This window comes from Morone saxatilis, unplaced genomic scaffold (assembly GCF_004916995.1).
Source record: "Morone saxatilis isolate NCDOM2014 unplaced genomic scaffold, NCSU_SB_2.0 Contig24, whole genome shotgun sequence".
NCBI lineage: Eukaryota > Metazoa > Chordata > Actinopteri > Moronidae > Morone > Morone saxatilis.
Genome location: NW_023339807.1, coordinates 23,684,378 through 23,710,121, shown reverse-complemented (window position 1 = coordinate 23,710,121; position 25,744 = coordinate 23,684,378). Strand labels below are relative to the sequence as shown.

Here is a 25,744-nt window from a genome sequence, read left to right as displayed (position 1 = left end):
TCTCCCTGTGCCAATACTAGTCCGTCTGCTAAGCCGAGCCTTTGTAGACTCAGTGCTGCAGTGGAACCTGTATTCAATAAAAAATAATGAGATTTTATGAAATATTCCAAACAGAAGCATGACCACTCTCTCTGCCTTTAAAGTGACTGGGAGTATCACTTTTACAATCCCCACAATCTTTAGAGGGAATGAATGGATTTGGAACGCCTTCCATCTTTTAGTGCACTATTAGTGAAAACAGTCGTAATAGTCACAATTTTCTGAAGGGATGTAATTTATGCCTCCTTTATGGGCTTTTTTTGATGTCATGTAATTTATTGGCACGCTATTTTCTGCAGCACTCCAGCCTCAGAGCAGGAGTGAAGTGGTGGAGACCCTTTTCATTCAAGATGAAACTCTCACGCTCGGCTGCCAGACGCGGCCATTACATGGAAATAATGAATCACTGAGAAATTCTGTCCAGCCGTGCACGTTTCTCCAGACTGAGAGGTCTGTTGTATTGATGCGAAACATCAAAATATGTGAGAGCTGCAGCCAAAATAGAAACATGAACTGTGTGAAATATGCTCTGTGACCTCTCTAATCTTTAATGACTCACTGGTGCATCTGTTTGATATCTCAGAAGTGAAAATGGTTCATGTTTGATAGTTTTATGCACAAAATGTACCCGTGATGCATTCACGGCAGGGTTTTCTGTCTGTGTGCGTTACTGGGTTTAAACATTACCATTAACATCTCTGCTCTTGGCACTTTTTCCTCATCCCCACTAGTTGCTGTGCTACCAGTCCATAAATACTGTTATTCATTCAACAATGTAACCCATTTGAGTTCCATAAACAAGAATGTGAATGTATGAAAGTAATATTGACGGCTCACTTTTTGTCACCTGTTACTAATACCAAGTGTCTCATAATGCATCTTTCCAACAGTTATCCATAGTAATCTTTTGCTTTTATGTCAGGTCCGAAGGTCGTTCAGTCTAACTTTGGTCCGGAACAACATATGAGTGGTCTCGAGCTGAAATTATTAGTCAATCGACAGAGAATTAATCCATCAGAGACTATCCATCATTTAAGTAATTTTCAAGCAAAAATTCCAAACATTTGATGGTCCCAGCTTCTGAGAGATGAGGATTTGTTGCTTTTTCTTGTCTTGTATTATTAATTAAACTGAAAATCATTGGGTTTTACACTGTTGAAAACATTATCTTGGACCAATTTATAGATGTCCATCTGTTAGTCGGTAGGTCCACCACTTTAGTTTAGAAAAAAGTATCTATTGGACAGATTAAAATGGAAGTTTGGGCAGACATTCATGGTGCCCGCCTAATCAGTTTCATGATCCCCTGACCTTGCGCCACCAGGAGGTCAAAGTTTCCACTTATCCTGTTGTAGTCACCATTCCTCAAAAATTCTCCCTAGGTCAACATTTTTGTATAGAAAAATAATGTCCATATAAACAAAAATTATCAAAATCAAATATAAAAAATAATTCATAAATAAAATTTAATAAATTTAGTAACACATTTATGCTCCGAAGAAAATTTACCTTCATGACCTTTCATCTTATACCATGATCGGGCCAAAATGTCAATTTTGCACATTATCTCATGATCTAAAAATGATATTGTGCTGAAATCCAGTAAGCAAATTGTATGTGTAAAATATTTTATGTATTTTATTTTGTTAATTTATTTCAGCTGATCAGAGACCTTGGACCTCTGGAGTGGGTTTTCAACACCCCAAAACATCACAGAGTTCATCACGGTGAGATAGCTAGAGATAAGCTATTTTATAAAGGACAGTGACAATATAATCTGCTTATTTTATAAAGTTTTACAGATATTTTCTTTTTCTTTTTGCCATAACTGATAGTACATCAATATGCCCAGGAAGAGCAACATTAAATATGTGGTACTGTAAAGGCTGAAATGTGTGGGGAAAACTGACATAATGGAATTAAAAGAGGTCAGAGATATGTTTAAATAGTGTAAATAATTTCTGTCGTCATCTCACAAAATATTACCTTAACAGGGAGGAACCTTTACTGCATTGACAAGAATTATGGAGGAATTCTGATCATATGGGATCGATTATTCGGTAAGTAAATGTAATCTTTAATTAATAGCTGCTTTTATTCCTGATTTATTTATTTATTTTTCTTTAAATTGTGCAGATAAAGTGTTCATTGCGTAACATGTATGACTCATAAACAGATATTAGCAGACTGTGAGGTCAAACGGTTACACATCTCTCTCCAAATTTTCAATCCTCTGTGTCCCATCAAAGTATTGAAAGATGTTATTAGTATAACTGTATTTGGTGTTTGCCTGGTGATGCCTGCCCTGTCATTACTTGATATTTTATGGAAACCAAAAGATGTGGTGTGACCCATTGTAACAACAAAATGAAAGGAAACAGTGACTCTATAAACTGTAGCTTTGCCTGTAGCTTTTATACCCGACTCAGCAATTTTGCACCAAACGTCAGTGCGAGGTAACTGATGAAAGTCTGAGGTTTACATAACCCAGAAGTCCCCTGGGTCATTTTTTTCTCTGTGTGGCTGCGGACAGTTTTAAGAGGTTGCTCACAGAAGCTCCCAACTTTTTTTTATTAATTTCTCTTTGGAGTATTCATCTCATGATAAGTTGGGCAAATGTATAGGTCTTGATTTGCTAACGAGCCAGATATTTCCCTTGTTGGTGGAAACCAAAACAGGACAGTGAATATTGAACTTACATTCACCAGGTGGACACAAACACAACTATAGATGACTGCTAATGCCACTCTATGTCTGCTGGATGTGTAAATCAGCAAATGTTTGCAAACAGTTAATGTCACTATTGTGTTTTTTTGGCTCCAAGTATCCAAAAAAGAAGAAGTTTAAAGGCTGATGAGGATGATTTGTTGTTGTAAACCCACAATTCAAAGTTGGTCTCTCCTTCCCGGCTCAACGAGTCATAGAGAGCGAGAACAGTGGTGGTTGAGCGAGCAAGAGAGTGAATAAAGAGAAGGAGCAGCGTTAGTGAAAACAAAGCAGTGAATCAGAGAAATAGCACATTGCTGTCTGATTGTTTCACAGCGGTTACGTTCTAAAGTGCGTATAAACATGGCCACACCTCCACACAACCTTGAAGGAGGGAGCCACATTGTTAGTGTAAATGCAGCCAAAGCCAGGCTGCATCATGTCCGCTGTAGCCCTCGGTCAAACGGACACACAGACCGTCCTTACTTCACACCCTGCACAGGCTGCCGGCCAGAATTTTCAGCAAAAAAATAAGAAAATACAAGTAGATGGCAGGGTATCTGCGTATACAATCACTGCTACATCACTTCATCAGTGATGATTGAGAGGGATTATTTTTGTAAAAGTCTACACTCATAAAAAACTGTTGATGTCCCCCTCAGGTACCTTTGCTCTTGAGTCAGACAAAGTGGTGTATGGCCTAGTGTTCCCTATCAACACCTTTGAAATCCTCTATGTTCAGGTGAGTCCTATCTTCATCAACGGCGGCTCACCTCCACCTCTGACTATATACACCTTCAGTAGATGAGGCATGAGCTCATATTTCTCTCGCTGGCTGAGAGACCATTTTGTAACCATAACATTATTACTTTCCTCTAAACAAACTGCCCAGCTGAGGTGAAGGAGGCCAGTAAAGTGAAATGCCAGGAGGTGGATGTTATGATTATTTTTGCTGCCCTCGCTGCTGGCAGACCACAGCGTGAGCAATGTCCTGCCCAATGAAAGCAGAAACATTCCTACTCAGAATTAGTTAGCGCAGCAATGGCTTAGTTAACATTGATCAGCTAAATGTAGCGTTTGATTGTATATTGATGTTTGGCTTATGCTTTTTTGCTCTTTCAGTTACACTACTATTTGTATTTGTGGAGAAGGTCCAACACCTACAAGACAATCAGCAACAAATTGTCAACTTTCGTCAAAGGTCCAAGTTGGAAACCTGGTAAATCTCGATTAGGTGACCACAAAGACAATCCCAAGGTTAGTAAATACAAAATCCTCTGTTCTCATCATTTTCAGAGTAATGCCCCCGGGGGTTCGTTACCCGTCATTTTGACACACACAAAACACAGGCCTAAATGACTCAGAGCATTCCTTATTGAAGGATTCACATATTCTACGAGTTTTACAAGGAACTGCCACATCAAATAAATGCTGCAAAGCCTTTGTAGAGGGAACACAATAAGTTCATTTTCACCGTCTTTAAACGCAGTCTGCGGGATTAAAACCGCATGCAGTTGAGTGTGAATGTGCGTGTGTGTGTGTGTGTGTGTGTGTGTGTGCAGAAAGAAATACAGGCTCCAGCTGAATGCCCCAGCGGTTAGCTTTGAAATAACGCTGATGGTGTCACATATTTAGTTCCCTCATGCTTCACACTTAAAAAAAACCCTCCCCTTTGCCTTTACAATTAAATTGGCCCCTTAAACCCAGCGGGGTGATTCTAAACACGGACAGAGCTGGAGTTTAACCGAAATATCTTGAAAGGCTTTGTGTTAGACGGCTGCTCCTTGATATCTGCCGGTGAGGGAAAGAAAGGAAAGAGAGGGGAAAGAAGTAGGAGACATGGTTGAACTTGTTTCAGCTCTTTGAGAATAAGCAGAGCAGCTTGCTGGAATACCTACAGGGTTGGGGATGGGATGCGGGGGGAACCCACATGTGGTGGTTTGGTTCCTGGGAAACCCCCTGAAATGAGAGACAGGCGTCTATTATTGGCCAGTTTTTTTGTACTTTATTCCCAAAAAGGATGCAGTTTCAACATAAAGCCCTCAGGCCTTATTACTTATCGTTAAGAGGCACATTCAGACAAAAACAGGTCAAATGACTCAGGGAATTCTTACAGACGGACTCATATATTCCTCTGTGTTTGGGGGAAACCGCTACACCCAATAAATCCTGGCTGACTTTGAGGATGGAACACAACAAACTAATTTTCACCAGTTTTGAAATTCAGCCTGTAGGAGACTGAAATAACAAATGAAAATAAACACATAAAAGGTAAAAAGGTCATTAGAGAAGTTTGAACATGTTGCTCCATAACTTTTACGAGTTAAATTATGAAATTCTTGTCTTTTTAAAGGCCCGAACATTCTGACTCACTTTTATTTCTTGTTCTTTTTGTCATTTCCATTATTTCCTTTTTCTATTTCCTTACCTGAAGCTGTTTTTACTGCCCTTTCACCTTCTCTTAAAGTTGTGATCCTTCATATTTTCATTGTATTTATGGCATGTTTTCAGCAGCAGCTGTTTAGTATTTGCATTTGGCTTTTGTCTCTTTGCACAGAAGTTTGTTTTGTTATTTGCAATGCATGCAGCCAGTGATTTAGAGGCATTTAGAGGAGTAAGGCTGCACAATTAATCTAAATATTATTGAAATTGCAATATGGCCAAGTGCAATATGCAAATCGCAGAAGCAGCATTTCTTTGATAAAGGTAAAATGTGTGACAAAACAGCATTATAATGAAGTGAAGTTCTGAAGAGATGCCCTGGCCTAAAAATCTCCAGATTTAATAAAACATAAAATAAATCATCAATCAATCATCATCATGAATTTAATAGTTTTGTCAGTGAAAATTAAATTTGTGATACAGAAATGATCATTCATACACTAATCGAGAATCTATAGCAATATCTATCAAAACAATCTCAATATGGCGTTCATTCATATCAGTGAATGAACGCAGTTGTTGTTTATGGAAGTGGTTCCTTGTGATGGTACTTGGACATACTGTAAAGCAGCAGCTAAATTGAACAACATAGAAATGATCATTTTGTTAAAAAAATATATAATATAAAAATATATGCCCACATATTTGTGTGGAATAGGAAAGTAAACAAATAAGATTACAAGTCGGTGTGATGTTGTGAGTCAGTTGCAAAACCTGAAAACCCTGTGCTGCGATTGAGAGCGCGTGGAAACTACTTAGCATTCAAGCACCAAAATCAAAATGGATAATGGATACGTCATGGATAAAAGGTTAAAAAGTAGTAAGTTGTTACATGAATGCAAACTCTATGTAACCTCTGGGAAACAAGAGCTCAAGCCTAAACAGCAGCGGCTACAGAATCATGTTATATATGAAAGAATAATTGTAGCATTATCCACTTTTATATAATGAATAATGGTAAACAATATCCAGGTTAAAGTCATTTCAGGTGAACTCATTTGGAACTGGTGCTGTTGGAGGGATACTTTAGCTCATTTGGTTATAGCTTTAATGGTCCTTAAAGGCCCAGTGTGAAACATTTAGTAGGATATATTGGCAGACATTTTCATTAACCTGAAAAAAGGACCACTGTAGCTTCTCCTACATGCCGGGAAGGCTAAACTTTATCCAGATAACTTCACTGCTAGATACCATTAAATCCTACACACTGGTCTTTTAAAGCCATAACGAAATAATACACACAGCACATCATACTTCATATGTATTTACACTGGTTATTAATAAAGAGTCGGGGTATGAGCTTTTCACTGCTCTGTTCAGTACAGCCACACTGTAACGTTTCTGAGCATGTTACTATAAACATGAGGTTGAACTTGAATGAGTTGTTGTTATAGGCACGCTGTCTGGTGTGAGAATCTGTGAAGAAAATGACTCAATTTACAAAATAAATTAGGGATTCGGGAATTAAACATGTTTTATTTTCCATGTGCAGGTTACCGGACAGGAAGTGCCTCACAGTCCCAGCTGGTCGCTGCCTTTACAAGTTTATGTGGTCATACATTTCCTGCTGGTGCTGTGGACTTACCACGATTTGTTTGAAAAGAAGATGGTACGTATTAGGAAAACTGTAAAAGAATATACACATATAAACTTCATTAGATGGCTTAATGCCTTGCTCAGAAGCACACTGACAGTACTTCTGAGGGAAGGAAGAACATTTATGTCACTGTTTTTCAGTCAGAATTTACAGCCCTTTAGGCTTGAGGCTGGTGACCTGCTGGTCACACGCTGGCTACTGTAATGTTTAGGCTACTGTAGTCCCTCATATAAAGTATGACAAGGTGGTCCGGGATCTTAATTTAAGACTGAGTGCTGCATGTTTGTTTGCCAACATTATTTCACCCAATTATGCAGTTTGTTGTGGCTGGTCCATGGTCGAGCAGAGTCCTCTACTTAGCCAGCAGGAAAAGACTAGCTCTGTCTAACATCATGACAGAATGACTGATCGGCATTCCCCTTTAGAACAACCTTTGTCTATTATTTTCCACTCGACGAGCCAAAAGACCCCCTTCCTCCTCCCTCAGAAAAAAAGAAACAGGTCTCCTCAGCAGTTATCTTTGGAAGCCTTTTTTCCCTAGGCATAGTTTTGGTTAGCCAAAAAGTGCTGTCACGCCCAGCCCCTTCAAACTCCCAAATAAAATGGCCTGTCTTTTTGTGATGGCTACCTCCGTGGTGCTCCTTCAGTTGTGGTCTCCCCGCACAAACACACACACACACATGCACACACACCTCCCTTCCAGGGTCGAGGGTTCCCCTCCCTCTCGGCGAATGAAACACCAGCTGGTGGTCCAGCAGTGAACACAAACGCCTTAATTGTCGAGTCAACCATTTCCCAACCCAAATAGCCTTCAGGATGCAGCAATCAGGACTTGGAGGGAAAATAACAAAGTGAGCACTCTGGCCCAACAATAAATCATGTCACTGTTATGTATTTATACCCACATGTTCGCTAGCCGCTTATTTAGCTTGACAATTGATGATACACTGCCGGACAATTTATGGGCTTTGCGTTAATTCGAAGCCATGAAAACATGGTTATTTCAAACAAGTGAAGCTACTCTTCAATTACTTCATCAGCAGGCCAACGTGTACGTTTTATTATAGGTTTGCTAAACAGTTACTATTAGAGAGAGAGAGGGGAATTGACCAAGTCATAAAATCTGTCCTTTGGTGTTTGTATGGTTGCAAAATTTGGACCTCAGTACCTGCTATGGTGTAAGTTATAATTTAAAGCATAACAGAGAAAGAAAAAGACCAAACATTTGACATAATATAGCAACAGAAATGAGCTAAATAATGTGCAATCCCACTTTAGGATGTAATTAGAGCATTGTTTGTCCTATACAGTCGCACAAAATGACCGTATTTGCACTGTAAACTGTCTATTCCAGGTTGAAAAAACATATAATCATGTCTACCCATCATCACCAAACCATGGCACAGATATGTGACTAGATTGTTATTTTTTATTTTAATTTTCAACTCAGAGTAGTAGTAACATCTCACAACAGATAAAGTGGTGTATTTTCTCGTTGGTAAATCTGTCCAACAAGCTTTCATGATAACAGCTGCAATAATGGCCTGAATAATGAGTTAATCTGCTTCGTCTCAGGGGACAACAGAATAACACAATCAGGCCGCTGCCACCAGATGTTAACTTTCATTTCTGTCCTCTGCTGTTATTGCTGCAGTTCGACACTTGATAACATAAAAAATTAGCACGATGAGTGAAGCACAGAACATTTCCCCTATCCTATTTTTTTTTTTAAATAAGCTGAGCAAATGTGAGTCCACCTGACGACACGGAGGGAGCGCAGCGCCTGGTCTGCTGAGCCCCCCCCCCCAGGTCTTTAAACACAGATAAGTTCACATAACCTTTGATGCCAAAATAATTCTCTGCTCATTACACCTCTAACTAAAAATAACTGTATCTGTAGCCTTTGGACTCTGATGCAATGATCATTCAGTTTTAATATACTTTGACAGTCTGGGATGACTCTTGGTTCTTCCCTCTGATAGCTGGATCGTGGCCAGAATTCCTCCATTTGATTCACGGAAAACATAATCATATCATCCCCCTATGTTCCCATGTGAGGGCTCAGATTATATAGTTCTTATGGGGGTTTATGGATTACGACTATTGGATAAACATAAAGACATAAGGTTTTATTGCATCCTGTTGATGGCTTGATTTTATGTTTACTATATATGGCCTTATGGGTCTGTACAGTATGGGAGCAGTCAGTGAGATTTGGCTGTTAGGCTCTGTATTGAGTGTCGGAGAAATATAAACCTAAGCTGACAGCCCACGACATCCTCAGGAGACACGGGGCTTCCAGCTGCTGCCCTCAGCCAAGGCCGTAGGTTAGAGAACACAAATTAGACCGTACATCACGTTCTGTACTTTGTGTCTTAGTGTGAGTCTGTTGTGTGTGTGCGTCCCAAATAGCTTCAGAAAAGGTCAGTGAGAATCTGCATGGGATTTCTGCTAGGATGTTGGTTGTTTTGGCTCTGGTTAGGGGCTATCGGGATTCAAACTGCAGGCTCTTCCACTGTGGTCAAGTCCCCTGTCAAGACCCATCTGGGTTGATTAGCACGTCTATGTAAACTAGGCATGTCAGTGTAAAGTAAGAGGCGGATTGCCTTTGCTGCAGGATACTGCATGTGCCAGTACACTTATTCTGAAGGTCAGACATGTTTTGGTTGGCAGTGCCAAGTAAACAGTCGGAACAGCCATGTGGTTTATGACTGCTCTCCCAGTGAGGTCTCCTGTGCTGGTAACTTAACCAGCCATGATATTAATTTAAGGTTTAGATTCTAATGTATTTTTTCCCCGACCGCATTTCTCATGGCATGCAAACGTGTGTTGATCCTAGATGCTGTCCCAGTTAACTGTTCTGGGGATGACGGTCTACATTCTGCTCACTCTGACCGCCCTGGGATACATCATCGATCAGAGGTACGGTACAAGACATCTATTTGTGTATTGATTTTTATAGTAGCATTTGGGTATTTAATTGGACGGTGACAAAATGTGGAGGTGGACAGAGTTTAATAAGAAACAAGAAGAAATTCTCTGGTTATTTATATTCGTGGATCCCAGGCTGAGGTTGAAACTCTCCAAGGAGTCACAAGATTGTTCACCAGGAGGGAAAGAAAAAAAACACCAACATGCTTCTGCTACTGGTGTTAGTCAATTAACAGAAAATAAATCGACAACATATTTGATAATCCATTAATTACTTAAGATACTTATCAAGGGGGAAAAAAGACAGAAGACTTGGTAACGCTTTATATCAAAGGTACACGTATATATTCTACAACTGCTAATCCATTAACTAGAGTTTTCCCTTAACAACCTTCTAATTACTGCTTATTATAAATAATTTTAATAATATTACTATATTACTGCTTAATAGTATAATGTCTACCACCTTATAAGGCCCATACTGAGCAAAGCATATTAAGATCATAATTCATGTACAACAGCTTCCTTAGTTACTATCAATAAGCAGTAATTAGGAGGTTGTTGTTGTGGAAAACTCTTTAGTTAATGGCCTAGTACTGGTAGAATATGGTCACAAAGAATAGGGCATTAATTGGTGCTTTATAATAATTAATTAAGAGCCAATATGCTACTAATATGTATGATAATATGCATCTAGTTAATGGTGAATATGTGTATCTTAATATAAAGTGTTACCACGGACTTTTCTTCTTCTTCATCTGTGTGCTGAGTTGATGAAACAGGAAAATGCTCAAACTCAGAGAGATGTAAAAATCTCTTCAGCACCTGGCATCACATATATCTGCCATGTAGCACTGGAATTGACCTCCTAATAGACCGTGAATCTCCTCATCGACGTCAGGGGTCAAATCTATTTGAACTCAATCAGCTCTGGAAATTGAAGCTTCTCCCATTAAAAACTCTATTATTCCTGTAACATCATCACAGAAACATTTGTTCTGGAGGTGAAGGCCAGGAGGCCAATGAGGGTGAAGGTGTCAAGCTGAAATGTCATTAATCCTTAGTGTTTTTGCTTGACGTGTCCTCATGTTCAGGCCAACAGCGGCTGTTTTGGAGACGCTCCGCTGTGTCGTCATGGTGACAATGCAGAGATACAGCTACATGACGCCCCTGCTGCCTTCACTGGCTGTGGCCATGGAGGTAAGACAATCTGTAGTATGTTACAATGCACTTTAAAGTACACATTGTAGCTCAGGAGGTAGAGTGAGTCGTCCACTAATCAGAAGGTTGGTGATTCGATCCCTGGCTCCTCTGCACGTTGAACTGTCCAAGATACGGAACCCCAAATTGCTCCCGATGCTGTGCCATTCAGTTAGTTCCTGATGAGCAACTGGCACCTTGTCATCAGTGTATGAATGGTTGAATGTGACATGTAAAATGCTTTGAGTAGTCAGAAGACTAGAAAGGTGCTGATAGAACAAGGTGGTTCATACCCGAATCCTGGAGGTCCTGATTCAGAGCTTTTAAGATAATGCATTGCCCTAATATATCTTAATTTTAATGATGTAACCTTCTTACAGCACAAGTTTAACAGGACATTCCAACTTATCACCAGTTGTTGTTTATTTATGTTCTCAAGTAAACCATCTTTGACTTTGAGTATAAACACTTACACACAGAGGAGACAACAGCCAGGAGTTTAATTTTGTAATTCCGCCAACTCTTGGAATTAAGTTACAGCAGAGTTGTTATTTCAGCTGCTAATATTGACAACTAAAACAAAAGGTAAAGTTCATGACGGATTAATAGGTTGCACATATGAGAGATGGCCTTTTGTCGACATGTAGTGTTACAAGAAAATGACAATTAAAGGGACATAACACTGTGGTCATGAGTCTGACTCACTTAAATTTTGGACAGTTCCTCCCTAATATTCTCAGGATTTAGGATTTGGCTAAATAGTTTAACCTCAAGTTCCATTTAGTAGCTACTTTAGAGCTTTTAATCACATCACATGAACACTTTAAGGATTTGGAGTTCATTCTCTACACCTTACAAACATCTTCATTTAAGATTTTTCTCTTAATTTCAACACTCAAACTGTATCATATACTGTCCACTAGTCATTCTGACAGCCTGACAACCTTCATGAATATAGCACTGATCTGAGATGAGAACCTGAAAACCTTTTGAATGTCCGTCCAAAACAGTTTCCAAAACTATTTAATATAATTTCTCCCTGTAATATGATATGATGTCATATTGTGGAAATTGTTTGTTAATTTTGGTGAATGCTGAGCTTGGCCTCCCCCCTGCCACCCTTCATTAAAATATTGTTGAGCATGAACCAGAGAACCAGTGTGTGTCCAAAATACAGCATGTTCAATATTTTATAACAGTTTAAACACAAGGAATTCAAAGTCAACACACAACAAGACCTAATTAGCGTGCTAGTAGCTCATGAGTTTGCAAAGCATGTAGACTGCATCTTGGGCCAATTACTAAATGTCTGTGCCTTTTGTGTTTTACTCTGGGAGCACATTGAAAAAAACTATCCAGGTCTTGGTAACTGTGAAAATTTAATTGGACAAGTACTTGAAACAAAAGGAAAAATGAAAAAATAATTTTCATCCATATAGCGATGTGTCATAGTAAGTTGGCTCAGTGATGCCTGTGGACAGTTTAACAATTCTGAAGTCTTTATTATTGTCTGGGAAAATTCTGACGTTTCAACTGTGTAGGGACCACGTATATGAAAATCTTCATAAGACTCCTTGACAGCATCATGTTTCCCTGGTGTGTGTGTGTGTGTGTGTAGCCTGTTTGGCTGTGATTGTGTGTGTTGTGTGGTCTGTTTTGTGTGTGTGAGCTGGGTGCTAAGTCCAGCCCTGCGGCCCTGTGATCTATGAGTCCAGATGCGTCGCCCAATTGACCATAAAATTGGCGTGCCTTTCTGGCTCTGGCAGCCCAACTGTAGATGGCGGCTGACCTCTCATTACTTGCCCTCCCTCCCCCCTTTCCCTCCCTACAACTACCTCTTTTTTTCTCCCCCTTTTTTCTCCCTATTTCTGCCCGCCCTCACTGCTTGCCATCTCAGCCAGTGTGAACGAGAGCAACACTTCTGGAACCAATTAGTGCTGTCTGCCGCTAACTAAAGCTGCCTGATGAGATTTGCACGTGAGTGCTGAATCGCAGCTTTTATTGTCCTCTGACTCCACATCTGCTCTGCTCAGGTGTTCAAAAGACAACTTGAGGTTTTCCCAACCTTTTCTTTTTCTCACCGTAAAATGGACTAAAACTGAATGAATTATAATTTTTTAAAGCCGTGTCTGAAATGAAGCGCATATTCAATCAGCTTCAGAGCAAAAAGCATCTTGATTTATGCTGCACATGCGGCGCGGCTGTGTCACTTCGACGGCACTGTAGGTTTTATGCAGCCGTTTCCTTCAGCGAATCATTAGGCCTCATTTCAAGTCGCAGTACATCAGTTTGAGCTAAATAAATGTCTTGCTTGCAGGTGGGGCTCATTGAAAAACCTCACAATTTACGTGAATTGGTTCCTGACATATTTGTACCCTTTGCTCAGAACTACAGCAAAGGGGAAAAAAAAAAAAAACGTGAAACCACCCTCAAACTTTAAGGTACTTTAATGATATATAGGTCTGACGCGTGAGGTGAACGGCCAACTCTTTGTTGCCGGGGGGGGGGGTGTTTTGAAGTCGGGCCAATCAATTAACAGTCACTCGAATTGGAGGAGGGGAAATTCACATTTAATTGTATTCAGGCTCATGCGACTGTACAGTTGGGAAACAGGGGGGGACTACAAAAAAAAACTACAAAAAGTAGGTCGGTTTGTGGTGCTTCAAACCCAGTGGTGTGATATACTGCACCCTTAAAGCTCACAGTGGTATTTATAGTGGCTCTGGAGATTTCCCTTGTAAAGCTGCAGGCTTGACCTGTAAACCAGGGCTGCCTCTCGCTCCCAGCCGCCCGCCCAAACCAAACCCACGTCTGTGCAGCTCACATAAAGACCTCGCTGGTTCAGACGAGGCTGGTAATCGTGTGTGTGAATGAGCAGGGTTAGTATGACGTGTTTTATCAGACAGTTTTAACATAAAGAAATAAGATAAACAAATTTTGACCAAGATGTAAACCCTAAGAGAGTGAAGTTGGATATTTTATACTGTCTAATGTGCTGTTAACCGTTATATGTAGCTAATGCATTGCCCACAAATCAGAGAGGAGTAAACTACTTAAATTTACATAGTTGTAGACCTGTTAAGTAAAGTGATAATTTAGCAACTTTTCAGACCTTTAAAGCAATTTAATTTCACACCCCATGAAGCTGCCTCTGCCCACTGAAACCAAGGACTGTAGCAAATATATTATGGTATATGTCAATCAACATAATTTTGGTAGTTCTAGTGCTATTTGCCATTTCATGTAAAAGCCTGCTTTATTTGGCGATAGTCCTAGCTCGGACCCTAAAGCACTCATAGCTTCATACTAATCAGGTCATTAAACCAGAACCTGGTTTTGTCTTTTTTGCCTGCAGACTATGTTAATATGCTTTTATTAGCCACACTAAGCTTCTTTTATAGGATGTGCTCAGCAGACAAGATTAGTGTTGCTACTAATGATTATTTTTATTGCAGATTATACTGGCAGTCATATTTTCAATTAATCGTTACGTCTGTTAAATGTCGCACAGAACAAAAATAAAAGTTTTTTTTGCATAGCAGACCTCAAAGTCTTCAAATGTCTTGTTTTGTCGGATCATCTGTCAGAAAAACAGCAAATGGAATCTGCAAATGTTTGATATTTATTCTTTACTAATTATTAAAGATTAAAGATACATTTTTGCTGTTTTATTACCCGTTAATGATTTCAGCTCTAGACAAGGTACCACTGAATGAGGATCTTCAGTATGGCTGCCAGAAGATGAATAATGTCACCTAAAAGCCCACCTACATTTTAACCTCTATGTATGTCGGGTTAACAAAATAACAGGAACTGCAATTACTTAAATCAGCACCTTTCTGACAATGTGTTAACAACAATTTAACTTCAGAAGCATAGCTGTTATTGCAGGGCTGCATTATAATGTCTGCTGTTATTTGGTCCGCCCCCTGTCTATGTGTGTGTCCACACACACATGTATTTCTGTGTGCTGAGTATCAGGAGGGCGCTCGTGGAGGACTGTAATGATGTAACACATGGTTGTATTACTGTGTGGCCCCCTGGTTCGCCCAAAGGCACGGAGACATGCTGCGGAGCAGAACTTAGACGCTGAATATCACAGAGTAATTAGGGAACTATTCTCTCAAAACGGCCACTAACTGCTGGTGAAGTCACAGTAATTTAAGAGGAGAGCCCATAAAAATACACCTGTCTTTGGTTGGGAAAGAGAGCGTCTTTGGGCTTCCTGTTTGCCTGAATAGAAACCTTTTTAAATTTAACTTTACTTGCCATTCTGAGAAATTTTTAACTTGTATACTTTGCTTTTATTTTACAATATGACTGGGATGTGTCCAAGAAGTGGCATACTGGCTCATGCAAGTTTGACACTTGAGAAGTGAATCTAAACCTGCGTAATCCAGTCAAATCCAAAATATAAAAAAAAACATCTAAATAGTTTTCACACCCCATTGGATTTTCCATCTTTTCATCTCTGTGCTGATATCTCAAAAAGAGCCCTTTTCTGTCAGACTTGTAAGGGAAAGTTAAATGCTCCATGGCCAAAAGAAGAGGTCAGAACAATATTATGAAGTTCATGTCAAACACAGAGGCTCAACTTTGGCACAAAGTGGCTTTATCTTCAACACATCACCTAACTTGTCTGCAGAAATTTCATACCGCACCCTCTTTCCCACTATCCCAGCCAGCCATGAGCAGGCAGATAAGACAGCAAGAGGTGAGAGGTCAGCGTTATCTGAGAGTGTCGTTTTCATCCGCCAAATCTCAGGTGTGGGAGGTCAGCTTCCTTTTTTCTTTTTTTTTCTTTTTCTTTTTTGAAGCAGGAATGTGTGGTAGCATGAAGCAGCGCTGAGGTTAACAGGATTGTTTGGAGCAATGGAAACTCGGTGAGCATGACATCATCTGAGAGCTCGCAGGAATGGAAAGGAAAGGAAATCTCCTCCCAGGGAGAAAATGGAGGGATTTAAAAGAGAAATGCTGGGTAGGACTGTTCCGTTGGAGTAAACAGCGGGGTGGTCGACCGTACACAGTGTGAAATATTATCACTCAATGTGCAGGGGATCGTGCCCGTCAAAGAGTAACCGCTTGGTTTATGTTGTCAAACCACTTGCCAGGTAAAGCTATGGAAATCTAACTGCAATTGGCCCTTTGGGGGTTCTCTAGCAGTATTTAGTTTGGCTTTTGTGGGGTAAGTTTCTGTGGCCAACGTTGACTTTCTTTTGAATTTGTCTTCCTATTTGTGCTTTAATTCATGGGTGAAACACAACAGTCATCCAGTTTATGATGCAGCTTCGGAGCCAACATGTGAACCTGATTGAACTTGACGATAGCTGTTGTGCTATTTTTTCTCACTGTATTATTCCCTCCCTCCCTCTTCTAAAATGCACGTAAAGCTGATTTCACGCCAGTTTCCAAAGACGTCGGCTCCCAAAATCAAAACATAACAAATGATTAAAGACTTTCATAAAGTTGAAATATTAATAAGTCAAAGATTTTTACTGTAAAATCTATCTATCTATAGTTCTGAACGAAACGCTTAGCATATTAATTTAGCAGTCTTTATTGCAGTGCACGCTTTCATCACTCTCCACTCGGTTTATTAATCTCTCTCTCCTCCACGCTCATTGGCTTACTGGCTAACAATCACACGTCTGATGTCGTAGTAAAATGAAATTCTTCATGGTCCCTTTTCACAATAGTTTGAGCTACAGTATCTCGCCTGAAGTGAGCTGGAAAATGTTTCCAGCTGCCAGGATCTGTGAGCAGCAGGGGGTTACAAGTTTGGACAGATTTCAGATCTAAGATTGCAAAACTGAGAAAAGCCACTGTCACACAGAGACGGATCCACAGTAAGCTTATTCCCTGCTGTCCCATTACAAAGGTACAGATTGCATTAAAGCTCCACCAATTAATATTTGACATTGACAGGATAAATTTACAAGGACTAATGAGAAGGTTGAAGATCATATATTTCTTGGGAGCGGATAGGGATGCAGCTGTCAGACTTTTGATCTCCTGATACATGATCTAATCTGTTTGGCACATAAGGAGTATTGCTGGGCACTCACCTGGTAGAACGTAGAACGTGCGTGTAGGCTGAGTCCTCACCACAGCGGCCCGGGTTTGATTCCCACCTGCAGCCCTTTGCTGCATGTTGTCTCCCCTCCCTCCCTTTCCCCCCACCCCATTTCCCCCTGTCTATCTTCACCTGTCCTATCAAAACTACCTATTAAATAAAAGCATAAAAAAGAGGTATCGTATTCCTGTCGGAGCCCCGAGGCAAGGATCACCCACCTCCTCTTAACGCGTTGAGGTGTCCTTAAGCAAGATACTGAACCCCGATAGTTAGGCCACTGCTAACTAACTAACTAAAATCTAACATTTAAACTGGATCGATCGCGTGTATTGATCCAGTGTATCGATCGATGCATTCCTGGCTAAGCTTATTTACCCTCTCAAAGACTTTCAGCTGCTCCAGGGCACAGGCATTCTTGCCTTTTAGAGCTTGATGTTGAGCTCCTGTAGGCTTTTGTTTGGCTTTCTCTGGCTTTTAAAACCGTCAAACCACACTTTAAGGCCCTGTGTATTATTCTCACGGTGGGCTCCGCAAACTTACACAAGCCCCCTACAGAGCTCTACAATTACACAATTTTGGCTGACTTAAACTTACTCCCGCCCCATTCACTTCCCCTTCCACCTCTTTACACAAATACACCGTTAATCAGATAGCAAACGTATCTTTAAAGAAGAGAGAACAAGGTGGCAAGTAGAAAACAACATATATGCTGTTCAATAGTGACAAGCAACCGCTGCAAAGTTCTAACAAAGAAATGTTCAGTTGCAGCACGTTGACCATGCTGAGCCCTAAAAGTGCTCCACCTGAATGATCAAGACCTTGACTTCTGATTCTCTGAGGCTTTAAGCTTAGGTGCGCAGGCATCTGAAGGCTCTGTGATCTGCCGCAGAACCCTGTCTTATATATGACATAGGCCTTCAGCTGCTCGACAAAGAAATCATTTTATTTGTGAAGCAATAATACGAGCTCCTGAAGTAACATCCTCACACAGCCTCATGTCCTACTTGTTGGTCTCTTGTTGGTCATATCCTTTGAACCTTATATTCTACCTGACAGCTCAATACCTTATTCTACCTCTCCAAGCCTTCCTCTCAGAGGTCAGACATCCTGCAGACAGCTGCTCAATTTTTTTATGCACAACATCCCTTTGCTGCCTTGTCTGCCTTCTCAGCCTTGTGGGTTGAACTGTTATCTTTGGAGCTAGTTTTTGTTCTTTAATTAGTTTATCTGATCCTATTTCAGATTTTGCATTTCATGGTCTTAGTTAAATAAACTTTAATTGGGCAGTAGATGTTCATTTAGTATGTTTGTTGTTGTGTTAAGTTTGGACCAGGCTGGCAAGGAGGGGACATTTTTTCTCATTGTTGAGGTGATTACAGCCACTTGTGTTTCATTACTAATTGGCGATGTTGATTACTGCCTCTTTGGACTACCCATGTGGCAGGAACACAGAATGGCTTCAAGAACAGTTGGCTCCAATCCCCACAGTAGGTATGTAAAACAGAGACTGTTATAATTGGAAGGAGACGGGGTAAAGATGCACCTCTTACAGGCCCTGGAGAGTCATTCATCTGCACTTCTTCTCCGTGTAAATACAAATGGGGCTTGATTTTACAAATGCAAATGCATCCCCGTGTTCGTCCTCTTTTGTGATTGTCTTTCATCCCCCCTTCCTGGATGCGTGCCCACAACTCTGCCTTCAGAATTTCTGCCGACTAGTGCGCTCCTCACCAACGGGTCCGGTGGTGTGGCCACCCAGGGAACTGTAGTTAATGATGAGGTGAAGACTTTTCTTATTGAGGCTGAAGTGGAGCCAAGTTGCTGCGGTCTGAAGTGAATTGAGCGGGTTCCTCTCAGGCATTTGTCTCATGTTTGAGACACTAATGGTCTGGATGAGTCGCTGTTGCCCTTACTTGTGACCTTCTAGCAGACATATGGCAAATGAGAACAAACACCAGATGTGAAAAGGGCAAAAAAAACAACCTCTAAACAACTGTATTATTCTAAATTGGCGTATCATCAGACCACTTTGTGTTTTGCTACACTTTCAGCATGAAGCAACTGCCGTTTCACATGTGTTTTGTCCGGCTGCACTGTGTGTGTGTGTGTGTTTGTGTGCGCGTGGGAGTGTGAAGGTGATATTTCTCATGGCTGTGCTACAGAGCAGGCACTGCACTGAGTCTCTGGTGGGACATTAACCTGCTCAGCGTATCCTTCCTGAGTCTGCTCAAACAGCCCGAGCACAGAGGCTGTATATCTGCTCGTAATGAACAGACAGGAAGTCCTCTTTGTGTGTAGGTGTCTGCATGTCATGTTCTTGCATCATTTTAGCTGTCCTTTTTTTATTTATTAGATTAAATCTTGTTCATTTTACCCTGAAAAATACTGGGATTTGTTTTAAATTGTGTCAATATGATTACACTGATTTGAAAACATGAAAAATCTTAGTTGCTTTCCTTTACCTTAACACTAGAAGGTTGTCACGTAGCGAGAAGCTCAGACATGTTTCTGTGAACAGAAAGTTAAAAGAAAAATTACTCGGAAAAAGATGTTGAAGCTTTGGATGAAACTGTATTAACAGATATTTTCTATGATTTATTTTTCGCCAATTTAGCAATGTCCCGATGCAGCGAACTCCACCCACTCCCACTCTGCAGCCAGGTTAAAACAAAAAGTTGAGAACTATTTTCCAATACAGTTCAGTCCAGGTCTGGTGGACTGTAGGCAGCCATATGGAGAGGGAGCTCTGGAAACATCCCATTACAGGTCATATATCACACGTCTGACAGCAGCCATTCTGCCTTGTTTTCATTTCAATCACGAGTGCAGCTGCATTGGAGAACAGCAAGGCGCTGCCATGTTAACCCACTGAAGGCTAGAAGACAGTTGCCAGGGGCACCAAAATGCACCCTGGGGTGTTTAATGTATCTGCTTGAAGCTTTATATCAATCAACAGCACACAGAATTACTTAATATAGAGCTGACCAGTTGTTGTTCTGAAGGTCAATACAGATATTTTTATGTTGGAGCAGCAGATGGTCGTTATTTACTATTTTAAATTTGACCATGTTTTAAGTTACTGAGGGTCTTTGCCATATTTTATTCTTGTCAGGCTGCTAAAGATTTAGAACAGTGTTGACACCATCTTGAGACAGTAAACCTATGCAAACAGAACAAGGACATGTTTTAGATGAAGCAACAATTGAGCAATCTAAACTATTTTTATTAGTATTTTTGTATCTAACATCTGAATATCACTAAAAGGCTGTAGGTTTGTAATGTCCATCACAAGCCTAATTTTAATGTTCATTCCAAAGAGTGGAAACACAATTTTGCTATTCTTAGATTTAAAGGTAGGTCATAAGGAAAACTTTTTTCAGCTTTGGGACAATTCACTATTTTTATTACTGCTGCATAATGCAATATGACTACAACATGATTAAAACATCATATCTTAGGTCTTTTTGTGCAGGAGAGTTGAATAACTACCTGTTAAAAACATACATGCTATCTCCAGATGTTACGCTGGGTAGAGCACAAACATCCGTGTTAATAATCAATTTCAACAGATAGACAGATAGAGCAAAAAGTCTGGACACTTCTTTATATGCTCCCTCTGCTTGTTTGTCTTGACATCTGCCTAATATCTGCAGTCAGCGGGCTAACATAGACTACAGGGACAGATACAAATCACAAAAGCTTAGGCTCTCGTGACGAGAGACGACACCTTATCAGCAAATACAAACTGAGAGTTTAAAAGAAGCGACTGTTAAATTAACTACAAAAGCCAGAGCCAGCGAGACAGCCAACTGCGTCAGGTTGCATACCAACAGTGCATCTATTCACGTCACAGTTTACAGGACTGTTGGGACTCAGGTTACCTAATATAGGCAGCTATAATGTTTTTTATTACTTTTTGGCTGAAAGCAATCCTTTTGTGCACATTGTAATAAATCAAACTCCCAATCAGTGTTTACATTTTACACTACACAATTAATCCAATGTATCCTGCCATACCTGGATCCTTACCACTAGTCGTACAAAAAAATTTAAAGTTTGGCGACACAGGACAACCCAGTATCCCTCTGGAACTATATAGGAAGATTCTGGACCTCATGATTTACACCAACATGCAGTGCCAATGCAGACAGTTAGCGTGCTGTTTATGGAGCGAGGTAGAAAGTGGAGGTCTGGGTGTCGATGGGTGTGTAACACTTCCAACTTTTATTTAGGAGACCAAAGTGATCTGCAATTTACGTTTGTAATCAGTCACTTCCTAGCTTTTATCGAGTATTTTAGTTGCCTATTGTTAACCATATTATAACCATCTTTTAGTTGCCATTTGTAAAAAAGAAACAATAAAACAAAAATTTCTATTTTGCAGAATCGTCCAATACTGATGTTCTTGTGTGGCGATTATTATTATCATAAATCCTTTGGTGAACTTTGAGCTAAATATTAATTTATGTTAAAGTTAGAAGACGTTTTGTACGGTTTTGGCTTCAGTGGGGAAAGATTGGTTCAAGTTTGCTCCCCTGAGTAAATAAAGCTCAACAAAGAAGCAAAGTAAAAATCTACAAAAACCACATGTTTGTGGCTTTTTGTATTACTACTCTTAACAAAGTACCTTCTGCCCAAAACAAAGTGAGTGTGAGGCGATTTGCTGAGATCTCTACTTTGGGAGCCGCTGCTGTCTGGCTGTAGTGCTTATTTGTAGACGATCAAACCCGCTTCCTTCCACTATGTAATGTGTCCCACATGGATTTCCTACAGAGTCCATTAAAATGTAGCATAGTGGGGCGAATGAGGAGAGATGGGAACAGAGAAAAATAGGTGCCCTTCCTTTGCCTCAACATGCGGCTTTGATAGAAACCTCTGTCATGTTTCGGTCTATTGAGAGTGAAATGTGATTTGCGAAGTTCTGCCAAGCCTCTCGATCCCAATTCGTCTCAGAGATAGACACATTACAATTTTTGGGAGTTTTTTCCTTCAAGGAATTTAATTTAAACTTTTAGCCATCATGTTTAAAAGGTATTAATTGGATTCACCAAACAACTTCATACAGTTCCAGTAGAAGCCAAATATCAGTGTGAATTTTTTTAACTTTTGAGTGTTATTCTTGAGTTCCTTGTGAGAAATGACACTACCCACAACTTCTAGGAAACCTGTTGGAAAGGTTACCGTAAACCCACGTTTCCTCACTTTCTGCTGGATTATTTTATTTATCTGTAAAATAGATGTTACTTAAAGGCTCTTTTTACAAACAATGAGTGAAATTTCCATTTATGATGAATGTTGAAAAAGTTTTTCATAATTTTATCTTTCTGATCTTGTGCCAGCGTAGTTTTGTTTATGAAAACATACCTTCATTAGCTTACATAGCCGTCTATGTGGAGGAAGTACTCAGATCAAGTACTTTTACTCGAGTAAAAGTAGCAATACCACATTGTAAAGATATTCCACTGAAAATTCCTGCATTGAAAATATTAGTTAAATGTGCTACAAGGAGTTTTACTTATTATGAAGCAGTTTAATACTGGGGGCCTTTATATGACCTACATAAACAAACAATACCATCAATGAGAAGATAATGACTGCAACAGGGTCGGATTCGGTCGGAATCCCATTGAAATCACTTGAACGAGGCGATGGAAGCACAACCCCTTTTGTCCACAGGGGCCGCCAGAATCAACACAAACTAAAGGTTTCCTGTTGCTGTAGTAGTGCTGCTGAAGTAAAAGTATGTTTTATTTGGAAATTGTACTTAAAGTATCCAAATAAAAGTACTAGACAAGAAAAAATTATTAACAATGTATAATAAGCATTTTAATGTTGTAGTTGTTGATGTTGACCTAATTTTAACTATGAATCTATTGCAATGTACATAGGATGGTTACATTTAACCACTGGTTTTCTCAAGGTGTTTCATTCAACAATTGACCTACTTTTTATGGTCCTTTGTGGATATAGGCAGCATCTACGTATGTACAATATATCGGACTGTTGTGGTGCATGTAACAGACAAAAGATCATTTAGACCTAATCGTCATATTAAATAAATGAACCAGCAGAAGACAAAACAGGGTGCAGGCGGTTTTATTCAAGTAAAGCTAGTAAATCATTACCTGCTCCAAAAGGTACCTGTGCATTCAGATCACTGTTAAAAGTCATGCTGCTTAAATTACTGTAAGGAATAACCAATTCATTTCTTTTTTCTGAATATATACAGACTAACAGGAAAAACTATTCAGATTCTATAGTTAGGTAAATTAGCAATACAACACTGTAAAAGTTAATACAGGTCGATGTTATTATAAAATTAAATCATTACTGATGCTTTAATGGGTAGACAGTATTTTAATGTTGTAGCTGTCAAAGTTGAGCTCATTTTATTTGGGAAGTTAAATGTATAGAAATACATCACACTGACAAACAGATAATTTTGTTATATACAGTCTTAATCGGAAAAGTAACTAACTATAATTTAGCTGTCGGATAAGTGTGAAAGGTACAAAATATTCCTCTGAAATAAAGTGAAACAGAAACATAAATAAGCATAAAAGTACCACATTCTACCACTGATCTGAATCAAGTTTTGTTGTGATTTATCTCGTATCTGGTTGATTTGGAGTTTAAAGCTGCAGATATAGAAATTATATTTGGATGGGGAAAGGGAAATGTAGGTAGAAAACAGAGGACGGACATGTTTTGGATCTCTTTACATCCTTGATAAGTCCCGTCTGTTCCTTTGCTTCGTCTATCGTGAAGCTTTTATTGTCTCTCGGTGGGGAGGCAGCTCTCAGATCAGGTAGTGAGAGTTCTGTGTTATACTCTCTCTCTCTCTCTCTCTCTCTGAGGAAAACAGCTGCCGTGTCCACTAAGAAACGTTGCTTTTTTTCCCATCAGGCTGTTTTGCCTGTGATGGACAGCGGTCTGGTTTTGGCTTGGTTTGCGATGTAGAATGCAGTTTATGGGCCAGAACGCAGCGAGGGGTGGAGGCGAGGGCTGTTTCTGGCAGAGCCCCCCCTCCCCCCTCTCTCTGAATAGCGAGGTCGCCCATGACGGTGACCCTTCTGACCCCGTCGTGAGAGCATCAGGGGAGAAGACCTGGTCCTTAACCTCTGAGACCACTTTCTGCATCACCCTCACTGTTTTCTTTCAATTAGGAATTCACTTTCAGTGTTTGGCTTTCTGTTCGCTCGTCGTAAATGATACCTGTCATACTTTTTTATGTCCTGTTTTTTCTTTTACTTAGTGTTACACTTTTGCAACGTGCAATTTAGCTGATGCCGTCATCCAGAGAAAGTTGGAATAAGTGAACACTCGACTGTTGATCAACAATAAAAGCAATAACAGTGAGGAGGACGAGTATCCAAACATTGAAATGTTTAAATGTTAGTTGCTCCTAAAGTCAGTCTAATTAAATGGATAAATCAGGCCTTTAATCAAATTATTAGTTTGAAAAGAAATTTGATAAAAAAGTAGAGATTTCAAAAACCTACTGTTCTGTAGCTATAATAAAACATAATTTTCAGCTATTTTGATAATTAATAATTGTACTGGTTCAGGCTTAAATATTAATATTTCCTGGTTCTCATAGTCTTCTATTGCCATTAACTGAAAATGTTGGAGTTTAGGGCTGTTAGTCAGACAAAAGAAGCTATTCAAATACGTCTACTTGTTCTGTAATGAGCTTTATTTTTTTTATTTTTTATTTTTTCTATTTTCTGATATAAAATAGACCAAACAATTAATCAGTTTATTGAGAATAAAACTGGAATAAACACATTTTTTATAAAAATATCTTACCAAAACATTGATCATTCAGTAAGTCAACACAGCATTTATTGCCTACCTTCAAACTCAAACTGTCAGCTCGTTAACACTTTCACACGGCAATATCTTCTTAGCAGATTTTCAACCTTGAGCTGCCGTCGCCAGTTTTAAATGCTGAAATAACACTTTAGATCATCACCTCAGCTAAATCATTACATCTTCTTAGTTTCTACAAGGTGTCACAGTTGTCGTTTTTTAAGGGAGTAGAATGACATAAGGCCTCTGATCCTAACTCCCTTCTGTCTGTGTTGTCCAGGCCTTTGTCTCCCTCTCTCTGCTGTACTGGGCCCTGCAGAGCTTCTCTCAGCTGCTGAACATCAAAAAGAAGGCAGACTGAAACGGACTGAATTATTTCTGCTGAAGTCATAATTATTGACATAATTCCTTGTTGCACATTTTAATAACACTGTATTCAACCTTTATATGTGACATCCATTAGCTTGACTAACAGTTGTTTCAGCTTCTGCTTGATTCACGTTTTACTTTGTATGTATAACTGGTTATGGTCTGTTCATAACTGAAGCTTTATCATGTAAATTAGCTATATGATGCTGAAGGTGCTTTCTATTAAATGATACATTTTTGATAGATTTCAGTGTCATTTTAAAGTAGCACTGTTGTAACAGAGGTGCTAATTGAAGTTTGAATCAGTTCATATTTTTATGTTTTGCCTGAGCCACTGTGTAAACATTTTATTTCTTTTGCCTTTACTATGCAACATATACCTCTTATGAAACAAATGGTGCAAATACTGTTAATTTTACCTTCACACTCACACAACACTGTACAATATATTCAATTTCTCTTTTCAATAAAACATTTGTAATCTTGCTCTACATGTCTCCATTTTTGATTTCCCTATAAATGCGTATAGGCCCGACAGAATGTAAAAACAAAATGAAACCCTGGAGGGTGTGCGT

At 39.6% G+C, this 25,744-nt stretch overlaps 1 protein-coding gene across 1 annotated transcript in view; it reads left to right on the top strand.

The window, feature by feature from the left end:
- Nucleotides 1–25,650, top strand: part of agmo (alkylglycerol monooxygenase) — a 45,989-nt gene extending 20,339 nt beyond the window's left edge. The window contains exons 6-13 of the mRNA XM_035672394.1: nucleotides 1,700–1,766; nucleotides 2,034–2,099; nucleotides 3,408–3,487; nucleotides 3,868–4,002; nucleotides 6,680–6,796; nucleotides 9,624–9,706; nucleotides 10,810–10,915; nucleotides 25,081–25,650. Coding sequence (XP_035528287.1) covers nucleotides 1,700–1,766; nucleotides 2,034–2,099; nucleotides 3,408–3,487; nucleotides 3,868–4,002; nucleotides 6,680–6,796; nucleotides 9,624–9,706; nucleotides 10,810–10,915; nucleotides 25,081–25,161 — 735 coding nt within the window. The 3' untranslated portion in view covers nucleotides 25,162–25,650. The remainder of the gene's footprint in view (nucleotides 1–1,699; nucleotides 1,767–2,033; nucleotides 2,100–3,407; nucleotides 3,488–3,867; nucleotides 4,003–6,679; nucleotides 6,797–9,623; nucleotides 9,707–10,809; nucleotides 10,916–25,080) is intronic.
- Nucleotides 25,651–25,744: the final 94 nt, after the last annotated feature.